Source organism: Lepidochelys kempii, chromosome 7 (assembly GCF_965140265.1).
Source record: "Lepidochelys kempii isolate rLepKem1 chromosome 7, rLepKem1.hap2, whole genome shotgun sequence".
Lineage (NCBI taxonomy): Eukaryota > Metazoa > Chordata > Testudines > Cheloniidae > Lepidochelys > Lepidochelys kempii.
In genome coordinates this window covers 52656002-52673666 of record NC_133262.1, presented here as the reverse complement: position 1 = coordinate 52673666, position 17665 = coordinate 52656002, and the positions used below count along the sequence as shown (strand labels likewise).

The 17665-nt window shown below is 48.5% G+C and overlaps 2 protein-coding genes across 6 annotated transcripts in view; both read right to left on the bottom strand.

Annotated features, from left to right (window-relative positions):
• Positions 1 to 11812: 11812 nt before the first annotated feature.
• On the bottom strand, positions 11813 to 13013 carry LOC140915296 (probable protein BRICK1). Its single transcript, XM_073354878.1, has 3 exons — positions 12896 to 13013; positions 12502 to 12584; positions 11813 to 11902 (listed from the first exon to the last, which is right to left on the bottom strand). The coding sequence occupies exons 1-3, from the start codon at positions 13011 to 13013 to the stop codon at positions 11876 to 11878; spliced, it is 228 nt and encodes a 75-aa protein (XP_073210979.1). The 3' UTR covers positions 11813 to 11875.
• A 1753-nt stretch (positions 13014 to 14766) lies between these two features.
• Positions 14767 to 17665, bottom strand: part of FANCD2 (FA complementation group D2) — a 188664-nt gene continuing 185765 nt past the window's right edge. For all 5 annotated transcript variants that reach the window (XM_073352719.1, XM_073352718.1, XM_073352720.1 and 2 more), the window contains one exon: positions 14767 to 15584. In XM_073352719.1, the coding sequence (XP_073208820.1) occupies positions 15513 to 15584 (72 nt within the window). In that variant the 3' untranslated portion in view covers positions 14767 to 15512. The remainder of the gene's footprint in view (positions 15585 to 17665) is intronic.

The following is a 17665-nucleotide window of genomic DNA, read 5'->3' as shown; positions in this document are numbered from 1 at the left end:
TTCCTGGGCCCTGGTCTGAAATCATAGCCAAATCTATGTGAACATATAAAGCTCCCTTGTGAAAGCTGGATACAAGATGCTTCTGTCTAGACCTTTTAACCATGTTTGAGGAGTTGACCAAAGAGCAAGTTGGAACAAAAGGTTAATTTCTAAAATGGAGACAATTTTGATGGAAGAAGAGGGATTTGGACAAAAATTGATCTGGCTGAGTGGTTCTCTCTGTAGGAAAGGCCAGGGACTGTACATCTTCAGTTTATGTAGTTCATAAATATATTTTTTGTAAATGACTGTGTAGCTGGCATTTAGATCTAAACACTAGTTAAGATACATCATATTTCTGTTATAGGTAGGTGCTCTCTTGGAGGAATTGTGGGGAAAGGGTTAAAAAGAATTGTAGTTGTGTCAAAACATGAGATGGTTTTGGGAGGAAATTATTAAATCCATTCATTTTATAACAAAATGCAGATCCCCTGATCTGCTTACTTAATGCTCCAGTAAAGGATCCCCGTTTTAAACAAGACAGCAGATTATTTCATGTTTTTTATTGCTAGCAGCTAGGTTCCATATTGAGCAGGATTAGAAAAAATTTGATTCCCTCCGCCTGTGGAATTGGGCGTATAAAAATATGGATTATTATTGTCATGGAAAATGTTCACATCAACTAAAGCAGTGCCAAAAACCAATAGGTATGTAGAAATCTGGTCACCAATTCTATCGGCCTCAGAGCAGGACAACTCCCCCCACCAGAAGCCAGACTCTTTAGCCATGTTCTTGGAATATTAGCCTGACCTTGAATATGTGTCATACAATGTAGAATGTTAACATTTTGTTGTAACTTTGCCAGAATAAAAAGTTTTTAAAAAATGAATAAAATAGCTATCGAGTCATGTCATTTTCAATATACAACATGGGCCAGACTCTGAGTGGTGACTGGCCAGTTGACCTCAGAGACTAGTCAACTCCCTCTAACTTAACCCTTTGGTTTTCACAAGGGAGCAGCTGATCTTGGCTCCAGGTGCATACGGGGGTGGGGGGGAGAGGTGCTCAGAGCATTGTAAGGGAAAATGAGCTCCCTGCACCTAGGCTTTCAGGAGTAGGGACTGGTGGGGCAGTGTGGCTGAGTAAGGAGGGGGTGGTGCCTCTGAATAGAGGTGGTGGGGGGCTTGGACTGCAGTCACTGGTGTGGCCAAGCCCAGCTAGGCCCCCATCTGGCATGCCCTGGGGGTTGCACCTGGTGAGGCCCAGCTGACCCTGTGGGGCTGGTTCAAAGGCTTGTAAATGGAGATGAAGAGCTTGTGCATTTCAGCCACTGTGCTGTTGACAGAGCAAACTTGGGGTATGTAGTGGAAGCAGTACTGGTGTAGGAACTGTGACCAGTATGGGACTCTTACTGGAACCAGTACTGGGGTATGTACTGGGACCAGTATGAGGGGGTCTTAATGGAACCAGTACTAGGGTATGTGCTGAAACCAATATGCAGATGTGTCTGTGACCTGTACTAGATTTTGCACTTGTGATTATATCTGCAGTCACTAGCCTTGGCCTGCCTTTGTTCCTAGAGGCTCCACATTTGAGAAAAGCACCAGAGGTAAGTGTCATGGTGCTGAGCTTGAACCTGCAGCAAGAGGAGCTGAACCCATGGTCATTAAATACAAACCTACCAAATTCAATTTAAACAACAAAAAAGGCTACAAGAGAAAAGCAGCATGTCCTTGGGCCAGGGAAGGAGGCACCAACCCCTGTAGCTGAAGACGCTGTTGCAGATGTCAGCTGCCACCATTTTGCAATGGAACAAAGGACAGATCCCCTGCTAGCGCACATAAGAGGGTGTGTCCTAGAACAGGGGTGAGGTCTCATCCTATTTCTTCCTGAGGCTCTCCTAACATAGTAGAAACACTCCAGGGCCTGGCAAGGCGGGGGGGCAGGCCTCAGCACACCTGGCTTCAACCCTGCCTAGGGTGGGGCTCCCTGCAGTTCTGCTCCCAGTTTCAGCCACATGGCCCTTCTGAAACCAGCTCATCCCTCCTCCCAGGGGGGGCTGCAGACCTCTGGTTGAAAACTGCTGTCCTAGAGGGGGGCCCCAGGAAGGGGAAATGGGGAAGGGTTTTTTTTTGTTTGTTTGTTTGTTTTTTAAGACAATGGGCGATTGTATAGGAAAAAACCAAAAGCCCTGGGCAGCCCTATAAGCAGTTGGGTGTACCGACCCAGCAACATGGGAAATTAATAGCGTTAGCATGATTTTCCTTTTGCTGGTCACTTGTGCCAATCTGACACATCTCTGGAAAGCATTTATATCTGCAGTGTATTAACACCAGGTGAAAGGGCAGAGGTGTTTGTGCTGCAAAAATGGTTTTCTAACAAACTGGGGAAGACACACTTGCTGACTCATAAAATCATTAAGAACATAAGAATGGCCATACTGGGTCAGACCAAAGGTCCATCCAGCCCAGTATCCTGTCTACTGACAGTGGCCAATGCCAGGTGCCCCAGAGGGACTGAACCTAACAGGTAATGATCAAGTGATCTCTCTCCTGCCATCCATCTCCACCCTCTGACAAACAGAGGCTACGGATACCATTCCTTACCCATCCTGGTTAATAGCCATTAATGGACTTAAACTCCATGAATTTATCCAGTTCTCTTTTAAACCCTGTTATAGTCCTAGCCTTCACAACCTCCTCAGGCAAGGAGCTCCACAGGTTGACTGTGCGCTGTGTGAAGAACTTCCTTTTATTTGTTTTAAACCTGCCGTCCATGAATTTCATTTGGTGGCCCCTAGTTCTTATATTATGGGAACAAATAAATAACTTTTCCTTATTCACTTTCTCCACACCACTCATGATTTTATATACCTCTATCATATTCCCGCCCCCCTTTTTCCAAGCTGAAAAGTCCTAGCCTTTTTAATCTCTCCTCATATGGGACCCGTTCCAAACCCCTTATCATTTTAGTTGCCCTTCTCTGAACCTTTTCTAATGCCAGTTTATCTTTTTTGAGATGAGACCACATCTGTACGCAGTATTCAAGATGTGGGCGTACCATGGATTTATATAAGGACAATAAGATAGTCTCCGTCTTATTCTCTATCCCTTTTTTAATGATTCCTAACATCCTGTTTGCTTTTTTGACTGCCGCTGCACACTGTGTGGACGTCTTCAGAGAACTATCCACGATGACTCCTGTCAAGATTCCTTCCCCACTCTGAACTCTAGGGTACAGATGTGGGGAGCTGCATGAAAGATCCCCTAAGCTTATTCTTACCAGCTTAGGTTAAAAACTTCATCAAGGTACAAACTTTGCCTTGTCCTTGAACCCTATGCTGCCACCACCAAGCGTTTTAAACAAAGAACAGGGAAAGAGCCCACTTGGAGACGTCTCCCCCCAAAAAATATCCCCCCCAAGCCCTACACCCCCTTTCCTGGGGAAGGCTTGATAAAAATCCTCACCAATTTGTACAGGTGAACACAGACCCAAACCCTTGGATCTCAAGAACAATGGAAAAGCAATCGGGTTCTTAAAAGAGGACTTTTAATTAAAGAAAAAGTAAAAGAATCACCTCTGTAAAAATCAGGATGGTAAATACCTTACAGGGTAATCAGATTCAAAACATAGAGAATCCCTCTAGGCAAAACCTTAAGTTACAAAAAGGCACAAAAATAGGAATATACATTCCATTCAGCTATTTTACCAGCCATTAAACAAAAGAAATCTAACGCATTTCTAGCTAGATTACTTACTAACTTTTTACGGGAGTTCCAAGCTGCATTCTTGATCTGTTCCCGGCAAAAGCATCACACAGACAGACAGACCCTTTGTTCCCCCCGCCTCCAGCTTTGAAAGTATATTGTCTCCTCATTGGTCATTTTGGTCAGATGCCAGCAAGGTTATCTTGGCTTCTTAACCCTTTACAGGTGAAAGAGTTTTGCCTCTGACCAGGAGGGATTTTATAGCACTGTGGACAGAAAGGTGGTTACCCTTCCCTTTATATTTATGACAACTCCCAAGATCTTTCTCCTGATTAGTTGTAGCTAAATTAGCCCCCATCATATTGTATGTATAGTTGGGGTTATTTTTTCCAATGTGCATTACTTTACATTTATCCACATTAAAATTCATTTGCCATTTTGTTGCCCAATCACTTAGTTTTGCGAGATCTTTTTGAAGTTCTTCACAGTCTGCTTTGGTCTTAACTATCTTGAGCAGTTTAGTATCATCTGCAACTTTGCCACATCACTGTTTACCCCTTTCTCCAGATCATTTATTAATAAGTTGAATAGGATTGGTCCTAGGACTGACCCTTGGGGATCACCACTAGTTACCCCTCTCCATTCTGAAAATTTACCATTTATTCCTACCCTTTGTTCCCTGTCTTTTAACCATTTCTCAATCCATTAAAGGATCTTCCCTCTTATCCCATGACAGCTTAATTTACATAAGAGCCTTTGGTGAGGGACTTTGTTAAAAGCTTTCTGGAAATCTAAGTACACTATGTCCACTGTATCCCCCTTGTCCACATGTTTGTTGACCCCTTCAAAGAACTCTAATAGATTAGTAAGACATGATTTCCCTTTACAGAAACCATGTTGACTTTTGCCCAACAATTTATGTTCTTCTATGTGTCTGACAATTCTATTCTTTACTACTGTTTCAACTAATTTGCCCGGTACTGACATTAGACTTACCGGTCTGTAATTGCTGGGAACACCTCTAGAGCCCTTTTTAAATATTTGCATTACATTAGCTATCTTCCAGTCATTGTGTACAGAAGCTGATTTAAAGGACAGGTTACAAACCATAGTTAATAGTTCCACAATTTCACATTTGAGTTCTTTCAGAACTCTTGGGTGAATGCCATCTGGTGACTTGTTACTGTTAAGTTTCTCAATTAATTCCAAAACCTCCTCTAGTGGCTCTTCAGTCTGTGACAATTCCTCAGATTTGTCACCTACAAAAGACGGCTCAGGTTTGGGAATCTCCCTAACAGCCTCAACCGTGAAGACTGAAGCAAAGAATTAATTTAGTTTCTCCGCAATGACTTTATCGTCTTTAAGTGCTCCTTTTGTATCTTGATCATCCAGGGTCCCCACTGGTTGTTTAGCAGGCTTCCTGCTTCTGATGTACTTAAAAAGGCATCTTTTAAAAAGTGGAAGTCAAATCCTAGTGAGGTAAATAGAAAGCATAAACACTGCCAAATTGAGTGTAAAAATGTATTAAGAAAAGCCAAAAAGGAGTGTTGAAGAACAGCTAGCTAAAAACTCAAAAGGTAGTAACAAAATGTTTTTTATCTCTCACTGCTTCTTTTACATTATTGTTAAGCCACGGCGGCTCTTTTTTAGTTCTTTTACTGTGTTTTTTAATTTGGGGTATACATTTAAGTTGAGCCTCTATTATGGTGTCTTTGAAAAGTGTCCATGCAGCTTGCAGGAATTTCACTCTAGGCACTGTACCTTTTAATTTCTGTTTAACTAACCTCCTCATTTTTGCATAGTTCCCCTTTCTGGAATTAAATGCCACAGTGTTGGGGTGGTGAGGTGTTCTTCCCACCACAGGAATGTTAAATGTTATTATATTATGGTCACTATTTCCAAGCGGTCCTGTTATAGTTACCTCTTGGACCAGATCCTGTGCTCCACTCAGGACTAGATTGAGAGTTGCCTCTCCCGTTGTGGGTTCCTGTACCAGCTGCTCCAAGAAGCAGTCATTTAAAGTATCAAGAAATTTTGTCTCTGCATTTCGTCCTGAGGTGACATGTACCCAGTTAATATGGGGATAATTGAAATCCCTCACTATTATTGAGTTCTTTATTTTGATAGCCTCTCTAATCTCCCTTAGCATTTCATCGTCACTATCACTGTCCTAGTCAGGTGGCCAATAATAGCTCCCTACTGTTATATTCTTATTAGAGCATGGAATTACTATCCATAGAGATTCTATGCAACATGTGGATTCATTTAAGATTTTTACTTCATTTGATTCTACATTTTCTTTCACATATAGTGCCACTCCCCCCCGCCACGACCTGTTCTGTCCTTCCGATATATTTTGTATCCCAGAACGATTGTGTCCCATTGATTGTCCTCACTCCACCAGGTTTCTGTGATGCCTAGTATATCAATATCTTCCTTTAACAGAAGGCACTCTAGTCCACCCATCTTATTATTTAGACTTCTAGCATTTGTGTACAAGCACTTTAAAAACTTGTCACTGTTTATTTGTCTGCCCTTTTCTGATGTGTCAGATTCTTTTTTATGTGAATGTTCCCTGTCTGATCTGGCCCATATTTTATCCTCTTTCATCCTCTCCTCCTGACTAAAATCTAGAGACTCACTATCAATAGACTCTCCTCTAAGAGAAGTCTCTGTCTGATTCACGTGCTCCTCTGCAGCAATTGGCTTTCCCCCATCTCATAGGCCACGTCTACACTACCCGCCGGATCAGCGGATAGCGATCTATCTATCGGGGATCGATTTATCGCGTCTAGTGTAGATGCAATAAATTGATCCCCGATCGCTCTGCCGTCGACTCCGAAACTTCACCAGGGCGAGAGGTAGAAGCGGAGTTGACGGGGGAGCGGCGGCCGTCGATCCTGTGCCGCGAAGACGCAAAGTAAGTGATTCTAAGTCAATCTAAGATACGTCGACTTCAGCTACGAGAATAGCGTAGCTGAAGTCGATGTATCTTAGATTAATCCCTCCCCTCCCCCCAGTGTAGACCAGGCCTAAGTTTAAAAACTACTCTGCAATCTTTTTAATGTCAAGTGCCAGCAGTCTGGATCCACCTTGGTTTAGGTGGAGCCCATCCTTCCTGTATAGGCTCCCCATATCCCAAAAGTTTCCCCATAGAATCATAGAATCATAGAATATCAGGGTTGGAAGGGACCCCAGAAGGTCATCTAGTCCAGCCCCCTGCTCAAAGCAGGACCAATTCCCAGTTAAATCATCCCAGCCAGGGCTTTGTCAAGCCTGACCTTAAAAACCTCTAAGGAAGGAGATTCTACCACCTCCCTAGGTAACGCATTCCAGTGTTTCACCACCCTCTTAGTGAAAAAGTTTTTCCTAATATCCAATCTAAACCTCCCCCACTGCAACTTGAGACCATTACTCCTCGTTCTGTCATCTGCTACCATTGAGAACAGTCTAGAGCCATCCTCTCTGGAACCCCCTTTCAGGTAGTTGAAAGCAGCTATCAAATCCCCCCTCATTCTTCTCTTCTGCAGGCTAAACAATCCCAGCTCCCTCAGCCTCTCCTCATAACTCATGTGTTCCAGTCCCCTAATCATTTTTGTTGCCCTTCGCTGGACTCTCTCCAATTTATCCACATCCTTCTTGAAGTGTGGGGCCCAAAACTGGACACAGTACTCCAGATGAGGCCTCACCAATGTCGAATAGAGGGGGACGATCACGTCCCTCGATCTGCTTGCTATGCCCCTACTTATACATCCCAAAATGCCATTGGCCTTCTTGGCAACAAGCGCACACTGCTGACTCATATCCAGCTTCTCGTCTACTGTCACCCCTAGGTCCTTTTCTGCAGAACTGTTGCCTAGCCATTCGGTCCCTAGTCTGTAGCTGTGTATTGGGTTCTTCCGTCCTAAGTGCAGGACCCTGCACTTATCCTTATTGAACCTCATCAGATTTCTTTTGGCCCAATCCTCCAATTTGTCTAGGTCTTTCTGTATCCTATCCCTCCCCTCCAGCGTATCTACCACTTCTCCCAGTTTAGTATCATCCGCAAATTTGCTGAGAGTGCAATCCACACCATCCTCCAGATCATTTATGAAGATATTGAACAAAACCGGCCCCAGGACCGACCCTTGGGGTACTCCACTTGATACTGGCTGCCAACTAGACATGGAGCCATTGATCACTACCCGTTGAGCCCGACAATCTAGCCAGCTTTCTACCCACCTTGTAGTGCATTCATCCAGCCCATATTTCCTTAACTTGCTGACAAGAATACTGTGGGAGACAGTGTCAAAAGCTTTGCTAAAGTCAAGAAACAATACATCCACTGCTTTCCCTTCATCCACAGAACCAGTAATCTCATCATAAAAGGCGATTAGATTAGTCAGGCATGACCTTCCCTTGGTGAATCCATGCTGGCTGTTCCTGATCACTTTCCTCTCATGCAAGTGCTTCAGGATTGATTCTTTGAGGACCTGCTCCATGATTTTTCCAGGGACTGAGGTGAGGCTGACTGGCCTGTAGTTCCCAGGATCCTCCTTCTTCCCTTTTTTAAAGATTGGCACTACATTAGCCTTTTTCCAGTCATCCGGGACTTCCCCCGTTCGCCACGAGTTTTCAAAGATAATGGCCAATGGCTCTGCAATCACAGCCGCCAATTCCTTCAGCACTCTCGGATGCAACTCGTCCGGCCCCATGGACTTGTGCACGTCCAGCTTTTCTAAATAGTCCCTAACCACCTCTATCTCCACAGAGGGCTGGCCATCTCTTCCCCTTTTTGTGATGCCCAGCGCAGCAGTCTGGGAGCTGACCTTGTTAGTGAAAACAGAGGCAAAAAAAGCATTGAGTACATTAGCTTTTTCCACATCCTCTGTCACTAGGTTGCCTCCCTCATTCAGTAAGGGGCCCACACATTCCTTGGCTTTCTTCTTGTTGCCAACATACCTGAAGAAACCCTTCTTGTTACTCTTGACATCTCTGGCTAGCTGCAGCTCCAGGTGCGATTTGGCCCTCCTGATAACATTCCTACATGCCCGAGCAATATTTTTATACTCTTCCCTGGTCATATGTCCAACCTTCCACTTCTTGTAAGCTTCTTTTTTATGTTTAAGATCCGCTAAGATTTCACCGTTAAGCCAAGCTGGTCGCCTGCCATATTTACTATTCTTTCGACTCATTGGGATGGTTTGTCCCTGTAACCTCAACAGGGATTCCTTGAAATACAGCCAGCTCTCCTGGACTCCTTTCCCCTTCAAGTTAGTCCCCCAGGGGATCCTGGCCATCCGTTCCCTGAGGGAGTCGAAGTCTGCTTTCCTGAAGTCCAGGGTCCGTATCCTGCTGCTTACCTTTCTTCCCTGCGTCAGGATCCTGAACTCAACCAACTCATGGTCACTGCCTCCCAGATTCCCATCCACTTTTGCTTCCCCCACTAATTCTACCCAGTTTGTGAGCAGCAGGTCAAGAAAAGCGCCCCCCCTAGTTGGCTCCTCTAGCACTTGCGCCAGGAAATTGTCCCCTACGCTTTCCAAAAACTTCCTGGATTGTCTATGCACTGCTGTATTGCTCTCCCAGCAGATATCAAGAAAATTAAAGTCACCCATGAGAATCAGGGCATGCGATCTAGTAGCTTCCGTGAGCTGCCGGAAGAAAGCGGATAGCGATCTTCCCCAGTTCCTAATAAATCTAAACCCCTCCTCTCTACACCATCATCTCATCCATGCATTGAGACTCTGCAGCTCTGCCTGCCTACCTGGCCCTGCACTTGGAACTGGAAGCATTTCTGAGAATGCCACCATAGAGGTCCTGGATTTCAGTCTCTTTCCTAGCAGCCTAAATTTGGCCTCCAGCATGTCTCTCCTACCCTTCCCTATGTCATTGGTACCTACATGTACCACGACCACCGGCTCCTCCTCAGCACTACACATAAGTCTATCTAGATGCCTCGAGAGATCCCCAGCCTTTGCATCAGGCAGGCAAGTCACCATACGGTTCTCCCAGTCATCACAAACCCAGCTATCTGTGTTTCTAATGATCGAATCTCCCATTACTAACACCTGCCTTTTCCTAATGACTGGAGTTCCCTCCCCGAGAGAGGTAACCTCAGTGCGAGAGGATACTCCAACATCATCTGGAAGGAGGGTCCCAACTATGGGAAGGTTTCCCTCTGCTCTCATTGACTGTTCCCCTTCCTTGGGCCTTTCATCCTCCTTAAAAGTGCAGGGGCTCTCTGAGCGGAGGTGGGACAAATCTACAGTAAAAGCCTCATCAACATACCTCTCTGCCTCCCTTAGCTCCTCCAGTTCCGCCACACTGGCCTCCAAAGCCCGTACACGGTCTCTGAGGGCCAGGACCTCCTTGCATGGAATGCACACATAAGCCACCTGCCCACAGGGCAGGTAATCATACATGCCACACTGAGTGCAATAAATAGGATAGCCCCCACTCTGCTGCTGGGCTTCTGCCTGCATTCTCTCCTACAGCTACCTAGCTTAATGATAGGGTTTTTTCCTAAAGGTTGCCAAGACAGTAGGATAGCAGGAAAGGCTTGGGCCTATCAGAGCAGATAAACTCTTCACTCCATTCCCCCTTATGAGCTCTCCTTCAGCCGCTAAGGCTCAGAATGACAGAAACCACCATCACCCTGGAATGGCCCAGCTCCTGAAGTCTTGGGATGAGCTGATAATTCAGCTTTCATTTAAAACCCATCAGTTTCTAGCCCTGTTTGTTGATGTGATCTGTCAGCCCCAAGGTCTCAGAAACCAGGAGGCCAAAGACACCCATGAGCTCACCAAAAATCTCTTGACTTTCAGATGGGACCCACAGCACCACTGCAGTGCTGGCTGCTTCTGTCTGAAGAGAGCCTGACAGTGAATCAGTGGGGTGAGCACCCATTAACAGGATTGGAGTGTTAACATTCAAACTTAGTGCACTGGCACCATTAACTATTTCATCACTAATCAGTTTAGGGGGGGAGGAGCGAAGCCCATTGGGGCAGGAATTGGTGGAGGGGGGAAGGAAGAGAAGAATAGCAAAAGGCAACTGCACCTGTTACAGTAACAGGCCATTGTGACTTCTCTTGGCCATCTGCACTTCATGGCCATGCTCCCGCCCCGGTATCCTGGCAACCCAGACAATGCACTCCAGCTATACATCAGCTCAGACCTCATCAGCAGAGGCAGTTTATTGTTGAAACACAAATGAAAGACACCCCCATGTGACGCTACAGAATACAAAAGACATAGAAAATTCTGAACCCACCCTGCCCGGAGAGTTTAAACTTGGCACATTACCTATTCCCCTGCCTCCTGCCCCCTACCGCCACAAACACACACTGCCCATCTACTGCTCTGCTCACGGACTGGAAGGATGGATATACTGACATTTTTGCTAAGAGAGATAAGTTGCAGTGTTTGCTGAAATAGGGGTTCTTAACCTTTTTCTTTCTGAGGGCCCCCTCCATGCTATAAAAAGTCCACAGCCCACCTGTGCCACAACAACTAGTTTTCTGCATATAAAAGCCAGGGCCAGTGATAAGGGGTAGCAAGCAGCGCATTTACCTGGGGCCCCATGCCATAGAGATTCCGCAGAAGCTACATGGCTCAGGTTTTGGCTTCAGCTCCTGGTGGCCTGGCTCAGGGCCCCAAGCTACAGCCCCATGCAATGGGGCTTCGGCTTTCTGCCGTGGGCCCACGTGAGTCTAACTGGCTCTACTTGGAGGACCTCCTGAAACCTGCTTGCGGTCCCCAAGGGTTGAGAACCACTTTGCTAAAGGAACTGAAACCACCAGTGGAGTGGCCCATGAACAGCAGGGACACCCACTTCCTCAGCCGGTCAGCTCCCAGAGAAGTTTTCTTCCCACAAAGTGACCTTTGGCCAGAGAGATTCTGCAGCTACAAAGTGTCGGAGTTCTACATGCACAGCTGGGAACGAGAGAGAGGTTAAGTGGCACAGGAGTATTTGACAGCTGCATGAATCGGTCTGTACCAAATCACTGAATCCAACATGCTCATTTGCATTTTATCAATTTCCCCTGGAGGAATGCACTGAAGGCAGAGATACTGCATTGCAGGGAGCAGAAACAAGCTGAAGTCCTGCTAACCAATAGAAGTAATGAAGAAATCAGATGCCCTACAGTGAATTCTGGCACAGCCGCACAATCTTCTCCAGGTCAGCTCCCCACCAGCCTTCAGCAGTTAGGTGAGAGTTTCGCCCTTTGTTACCTGCTGAAGGAGAGCACAGCCTGCAGTCACCAAGGGCTAGCCAGTCTGCCCACTCAGGGAAAGTTAATGAGAGCTCCGGTACACTGGGAACTAGGTAAAAGTCGTCCCTCGCAGCAAGGCTGGGAGGGGCAGGAGTCCTCCCCAGGCCAGTGTCACCAATTCACCAAGATCTCCGTTCTCTCTTTAGCTCTGTTGGCCAAAACCAATGCCCCAATGTAAGTACTGCTGGGATGCCCACCAGAGCGTACAGAGAGCAGGAGCTCCAGTGCTGCTGTTCGGGAGAAGGGCCTGCAACACCACCCCATAGTAACAACTAGCGCAGCTGGGCTCTGTGTGGGAGTCGCGCACGTCCCCCCACTGTGTAAAGAGCAGATTAGCTAGTAAGGCACAGCGTTACCTGGGAGGTGGGGGGGGGGGTACAGCAGGGCAATACCCACTGGAGATGGGGTAAAAGCTGCAGAGGGGCTTGAACAGCAAGGCCCCGGCTGTCCCTGAGCTGCTAAGCGTGGGCTGAGCCCTGCCTTGAGCTACCCGCAGGGCAGCCCTCCATCCCGTGCCAGGGCTATTCCCGGTGTTGCCTCCCCTGCGCTACCCCTCACCCTGGCCTCGATGTACTCGATCCGTCGCTCCAGCGCTGTCAGCTTCTCGTTGAGGGTGGCGAGTCGGGAGTAGCAGGACATGTCTGCGGGAGAAGGGGCGGCTCATCAGGCCCCGCAGTACCCAGCCAGGACAGGTGCGCCCCACCTCCGCCCACCGGGGAGCCCCGACTGCAGAACCCGCCTCACCCTAACAGAGCGCGGGGGCCAGAGGGGCCAGGGTGGGATGGAGCCAGGCTGGGGTCGAACCAGGATGAGAAGATGGAGCCATCCCAGACCTGGCAGGGTGGCTGGAGCTGAACCAGGCCTGAGGGAAGAGCTGGACCGAGTGAGGCCTGGGGGCGAAGCCGGGCTGCGGTGGAACCTGAGGGTGGAGCCAGGTCAGGCGCGTACACACCGAAGGAGTTGAGGAAGTCCGTGATCTTCTTGATGGAGCTAGTGATCACTTTGATGTACTCGCAGTTGGCCCAGTCCTGGTGGATCTCGTGCTGCACCAGGTTCTCTTGCAGTGACATGGCCATCGCCGTCACTCTGCGCCCAGCCCCCCGTCGCACTGCGCATGTGCGGGCACGGATTGCAAAGGGGCACAGGACGGATCCCTGCCTTTACGAGCCGTTGGGTGGGGGTGAGCCTGCAGGAAGCCCGGATCCCAGCAGAGACCTGCCTCCTTCCTGCCCCAAGCCAGGGGCAGACAGCCCTGCCCAGGGCACCCCACCCTGGGAAGAGCACAGGAGGGCGAGGTTAGTGATGGCCTCTACACCCCTACGACCACTCCCTCGAGCCCCCAGCCCCCGCTGCAGCCCCCCCGACCCTGGGGCCACCCCCCGTCTACAGCCACGGCTACCCTCTAGCCATCCCCAATGCCCCCCATAACCACTGCTACCCTTCCCATATAGCCACCCCTCTCACACCCCTTATAGCCAGCACTTCCCCCTCCCTTCTATAGCCACCCCCTTCAGTACCCTCAGTACAGGAGCAGCAGGTTTGTATAATATCTGGTGGTGCCCAGAAGGGTCCAAGTCATGCCTCCTCTTCCCCCCCCCCCCGCAACCTCCTTAAGGGTCTGGGAGGAAGTTTGGGTGTGGGAGGGGGATGATGTCAGGCTCTGGGAGGGCATTTGGGTGCGGGCTTTTGGCTGGGGCAGGGGATGGACTCTGGGAAGGCATTGGGGTGCGGGGGGTAGGCTCTGGGAGGGAGTTGGGGTGTGGGATGTGGGCTGGCGCAGGCAGTTGGGGTGCAGGGGATGGGCTCTGGGAGGGAGTTTGGGTGACGGGTCTTGGCTGGGGCAGGTGTGTAGGAGGGGGCTCAGGGTTAGGGTACAGGGGGCGAGGGCTCTGGCTGGGGTCACAGGTTCTGGGGTGGGACAAGGCCAGGGATGAAGAGCTTGGGGTGCAGACAGGTAAGCCCTGGGCTAGGGCCAGAGAGGAGGACTCCCCCCAACCCTCTCCCCCACTGCTGCTGCCCCTCACCGTAGCCTCACTGAGGGTGGGGCAGACGCAGTGATGGTTGGCGGGGTGTCACTACACTCACCCAAGCCCCCTCACCTCCCCTGTGGTGGGTGGGTGCTGGAGGGGGTGCCATTACATGTTGCTTCCTCCCCTGCTGCAGCCTGCTGCTCCACACCATAGCCTCATGGGGAGGGGCTGCCCTTTGCCCCGTGACCGTGGGGGGCAGGATTACAGGATCAGACACTCAAGGAAGCCCGGGCAGCTGCTCAGGTGAGAGATTCAGAGGTCTGTTTCGGCATCTTCTTCCACTGGGTGCTGGGTCCTACCAATCATGTGTGCACCTCCTCTGGTGCAGCAGCAGTAGCCAGCTGCCTCAGCCTGCTCTTGTGCTGTAGCCTAGCCTTAGGCGGCAGCACCGGCAAAGGACAGCAGCATGGAGCGGCAAAGGAGAGCAGCCGCCCACTTTTAATCAGGCAGGGACGCTCCGGGGCTGGGGGGAGGCACACCGAGGGCGGGGGGAGAAGGAGGGCAGCAGGCGGGGAACGCTCCAGGCAGGGCCGGGGGAGAGACCAGCCTCCAAACACTGGTGGAGCTGGGCCCCCAGCCCTGAATATTGATGGAGCCTGGGCAGCATGGGCCCATGTAACTCACCGCTCCTGCCTCTGTAATCATCACAGCCATGGCTGCCCCATACACATCCAGGCTATGCTCTAGAAAAGGCATGTTGGTCGGAGCTGTTAGACCCCCAGAGAGCTTCTCCCACAAGGAGAGCTTTTTGCTGTATCCTTACAATACACAGTCAGTCACCAATTTCATGTGCTCAGGGCAGGAATTACAGTTTATTCAATGAGTTAGTAAACAAGGCATTTGGAATTAGGGTGTTTTTTGTAATTTACAACTATAACAAGCCTTTCCCTCAACATTAATGAGCACTTTAGGTTGTCACTAATGAGGGAATTTGGATTGCTCTCCCACTGATTCTTCTGTCCCAATAAAGGGCCAATGCACAAAGGTCATTCTCACGAGGGCTCCAACGGCTGGACTGTTGAGGGAAGATGGGTTCTGTGCAAATATTTCATAGCTACTGTTCAAGAACAGGGCAGATTATTTCTGCAAATATCACTTCTCTCACTTTGGCAACTAATCCAAACTCTCAATATGTTTCTAGACAGAAAGCCACAGAGTTTCCCCTTGAAATCCACTCCCTAGAGCAGCACAGAAGGAAAGGAATTCATATGGAAAAGAGTTTGTTAGGGAGGATCTGGAGGGAAGAACAAATAAAAATCGTTCTAGGTCTGACTTTTTTTTCCAATATGTCTGGGTGCAAAACTCCCAACAGATATAGACTGCACAACCAACACTAAATGGGGACTAAATCCCAACTATAAAGATCTGGCTACAAGTGAACCTTCTTTACTGTTGCACAGTATTAACATCTCATCATGTTGGAGGCATACAGCCTCCAACCCACAGAGTCTATTCAGCTGTGACAGGTGTGGATTGTTTTGGATAATAGCAAGCTTCTATGCTATGGTGAGCTAACAGAGTGCTGGTAGGCTACAAGGTCTACTCAGAGCTCTCTTCATCATCATCATTGTGCTCGGATCCATCCTCGCTCCCTGAAATGTCACCTTCCTCCTGGAAAAGAGAAGAAATATTTATAGAACCAAGGACTGGATGTAACCTTGGGGGCCTGCAGACACAGATTGCATACAAGTCCTCCTAAGTGATCATTGGCAGGCCAGAAATGTCCATATTCAAACAAAAAAGGGCCAAATTCTTCTCTCATGTAGGTATTGTCTCACTATGGAGCTGAATGATTTCTACTTCATCAGCCATCTTCTACATTTGTTCCACCAACCATTCAGTGCATCTATAAGAAGCCCTGAAATTTCACCCCATATCCAGTCTGCTAACATGCCACTAGTACTCTGCTGCACTGATCTGAGACAGTCCCGGAGGACCTTGTGGACCTCTGTTTACTGCACGCTATCAGTCCATTCTCAAACATTTTTTGCCAAGTACTATAGGATTCCTCTGGTTTTGGAGAATTATGGGAGTAGAGGTCAAACTCCCATGATTTCCTTGTAAGTATCCTATAACTCACCTGCTCACCATTTCCAAGCTGTTTTAGCAACACAGTGGATACCAAGGAGTGCTGAAGTAGCTGCATAGGGCAGAGTGGTTGGTGGTACTAATCCAAGGAGGAGAAACTGGATGTGGAAGGGAGAGTGCAAGGGATCCTGAGGGAAGTGTCTTGAAGGGAAAGAGAGTAGAATCTCCTGCCTGATCCTCCAGACCTGCCTATTTTGTAGCTCTGTCATAGAATCATAGAATATCAGGGTTGGAAGGGACCTCAGGAGGTCATCTAGTCCAACCCCCTGCTCAAAGCAGGACCGATCCCCAACTAAATCATCCCAGCCAGGGCTTTGTCAAGCCTGACCTTAAAAACCTCTAAGGAAGGAGATTCCACCTCCCTAGGTAACCCATTCCTGTCCTGCTATCTCTGACCCTGGAGGACTAGGCACTGCCACACTGACTGGGATAGGGAAGTTAGCTGGCAGAGGAAGAGGTGTTGGGTGGAAACAAGAATGATTAAAGGATTAGAAGATATGCCTTATAGTGACAGACTCAAGGAACTCATTTGAGTTAGTTTAATGAACAGAAAGTTAAGGGCTGACTTGATCACAGTCTATCAGTACCTACATGGGGAACAAATACTTAATAATGGGCTCTTCAATCTAGGAGATAAAAGCATAACATGCTCTAATGGCTGGAAGTTGAAGCTAGACAAATTCAGACTGGAAATAAGATGTACGTTTTTAACAGGGAGAGTAATTAATTGTAATTGGAGTCATTCTCCATCAGTGACCATTTTAAACTCAAGATTGGCTGTTTTTCTAGATCTGCTCTAGGAATTATTGTGGGGCAGTTCCTGGCCTGTATTTTACAGGAGGTCAGAGTAGATGATCACACTGGCCATGGAATCTATTAATCTATGTTGTCAACAAGGTTTGGTTGGAGCTCATGCCCTGCAGCTTGGGAGGACTGCTTGAGAGTGCCGCTGGGGAGAGCCACTACAGCAGGACACCAGCAAAGGCCTGCCTTCCAGGGGTGGGAGAGAGGCAGAGAAACCACTGTCCTAAGTAGCAGGATCACTCAGGCCAGAGGTGGGGAAACAGGCAGAGAAAAAACATGAGAGTGAGTGAGAGTGTGTGTGTATGTGTAAAAAAATAGCACAAGCTGCTAGTGACTGAGAAAGGGCTCTTAAGGGTCTGGGGCTGGTGGGAGCCTGCACTCCTGCCTACAGAAGCAAGAGGGTGGAGCTAGCCACTAGCTGCCTCTGGAAGTATGCTGTAGGGAACAATCCTGCCCTTACTGGCGCAGTAGGAAGAGGGATAAAATGTGGCCTAATAAGGCATTTCCAGCTTTCATTTCAATGACTGCTTAGGAGACACCAGTATTCTTCCCATTCCAATGGACACAAGAGGGAGCTGGAGTGTCTTTGCCTCCCAGTAACCAGAAAGGGAAATAGGCTGGTTGATTTGGGGTCCCAGTTTTGGTTCATCTGGACTTTCTTTAGCTTAACTTCAAGTCCAGGATGTATCCCCTGGCCCAGGGGTGGGCAGACTATGGCCCGTGGGCCGGATCTGACCTGTCAGGGCTTTGGATACGGCCTGCGGGATTGGCACCCCCCGTGGTGCCGTGGGCCCCGCACC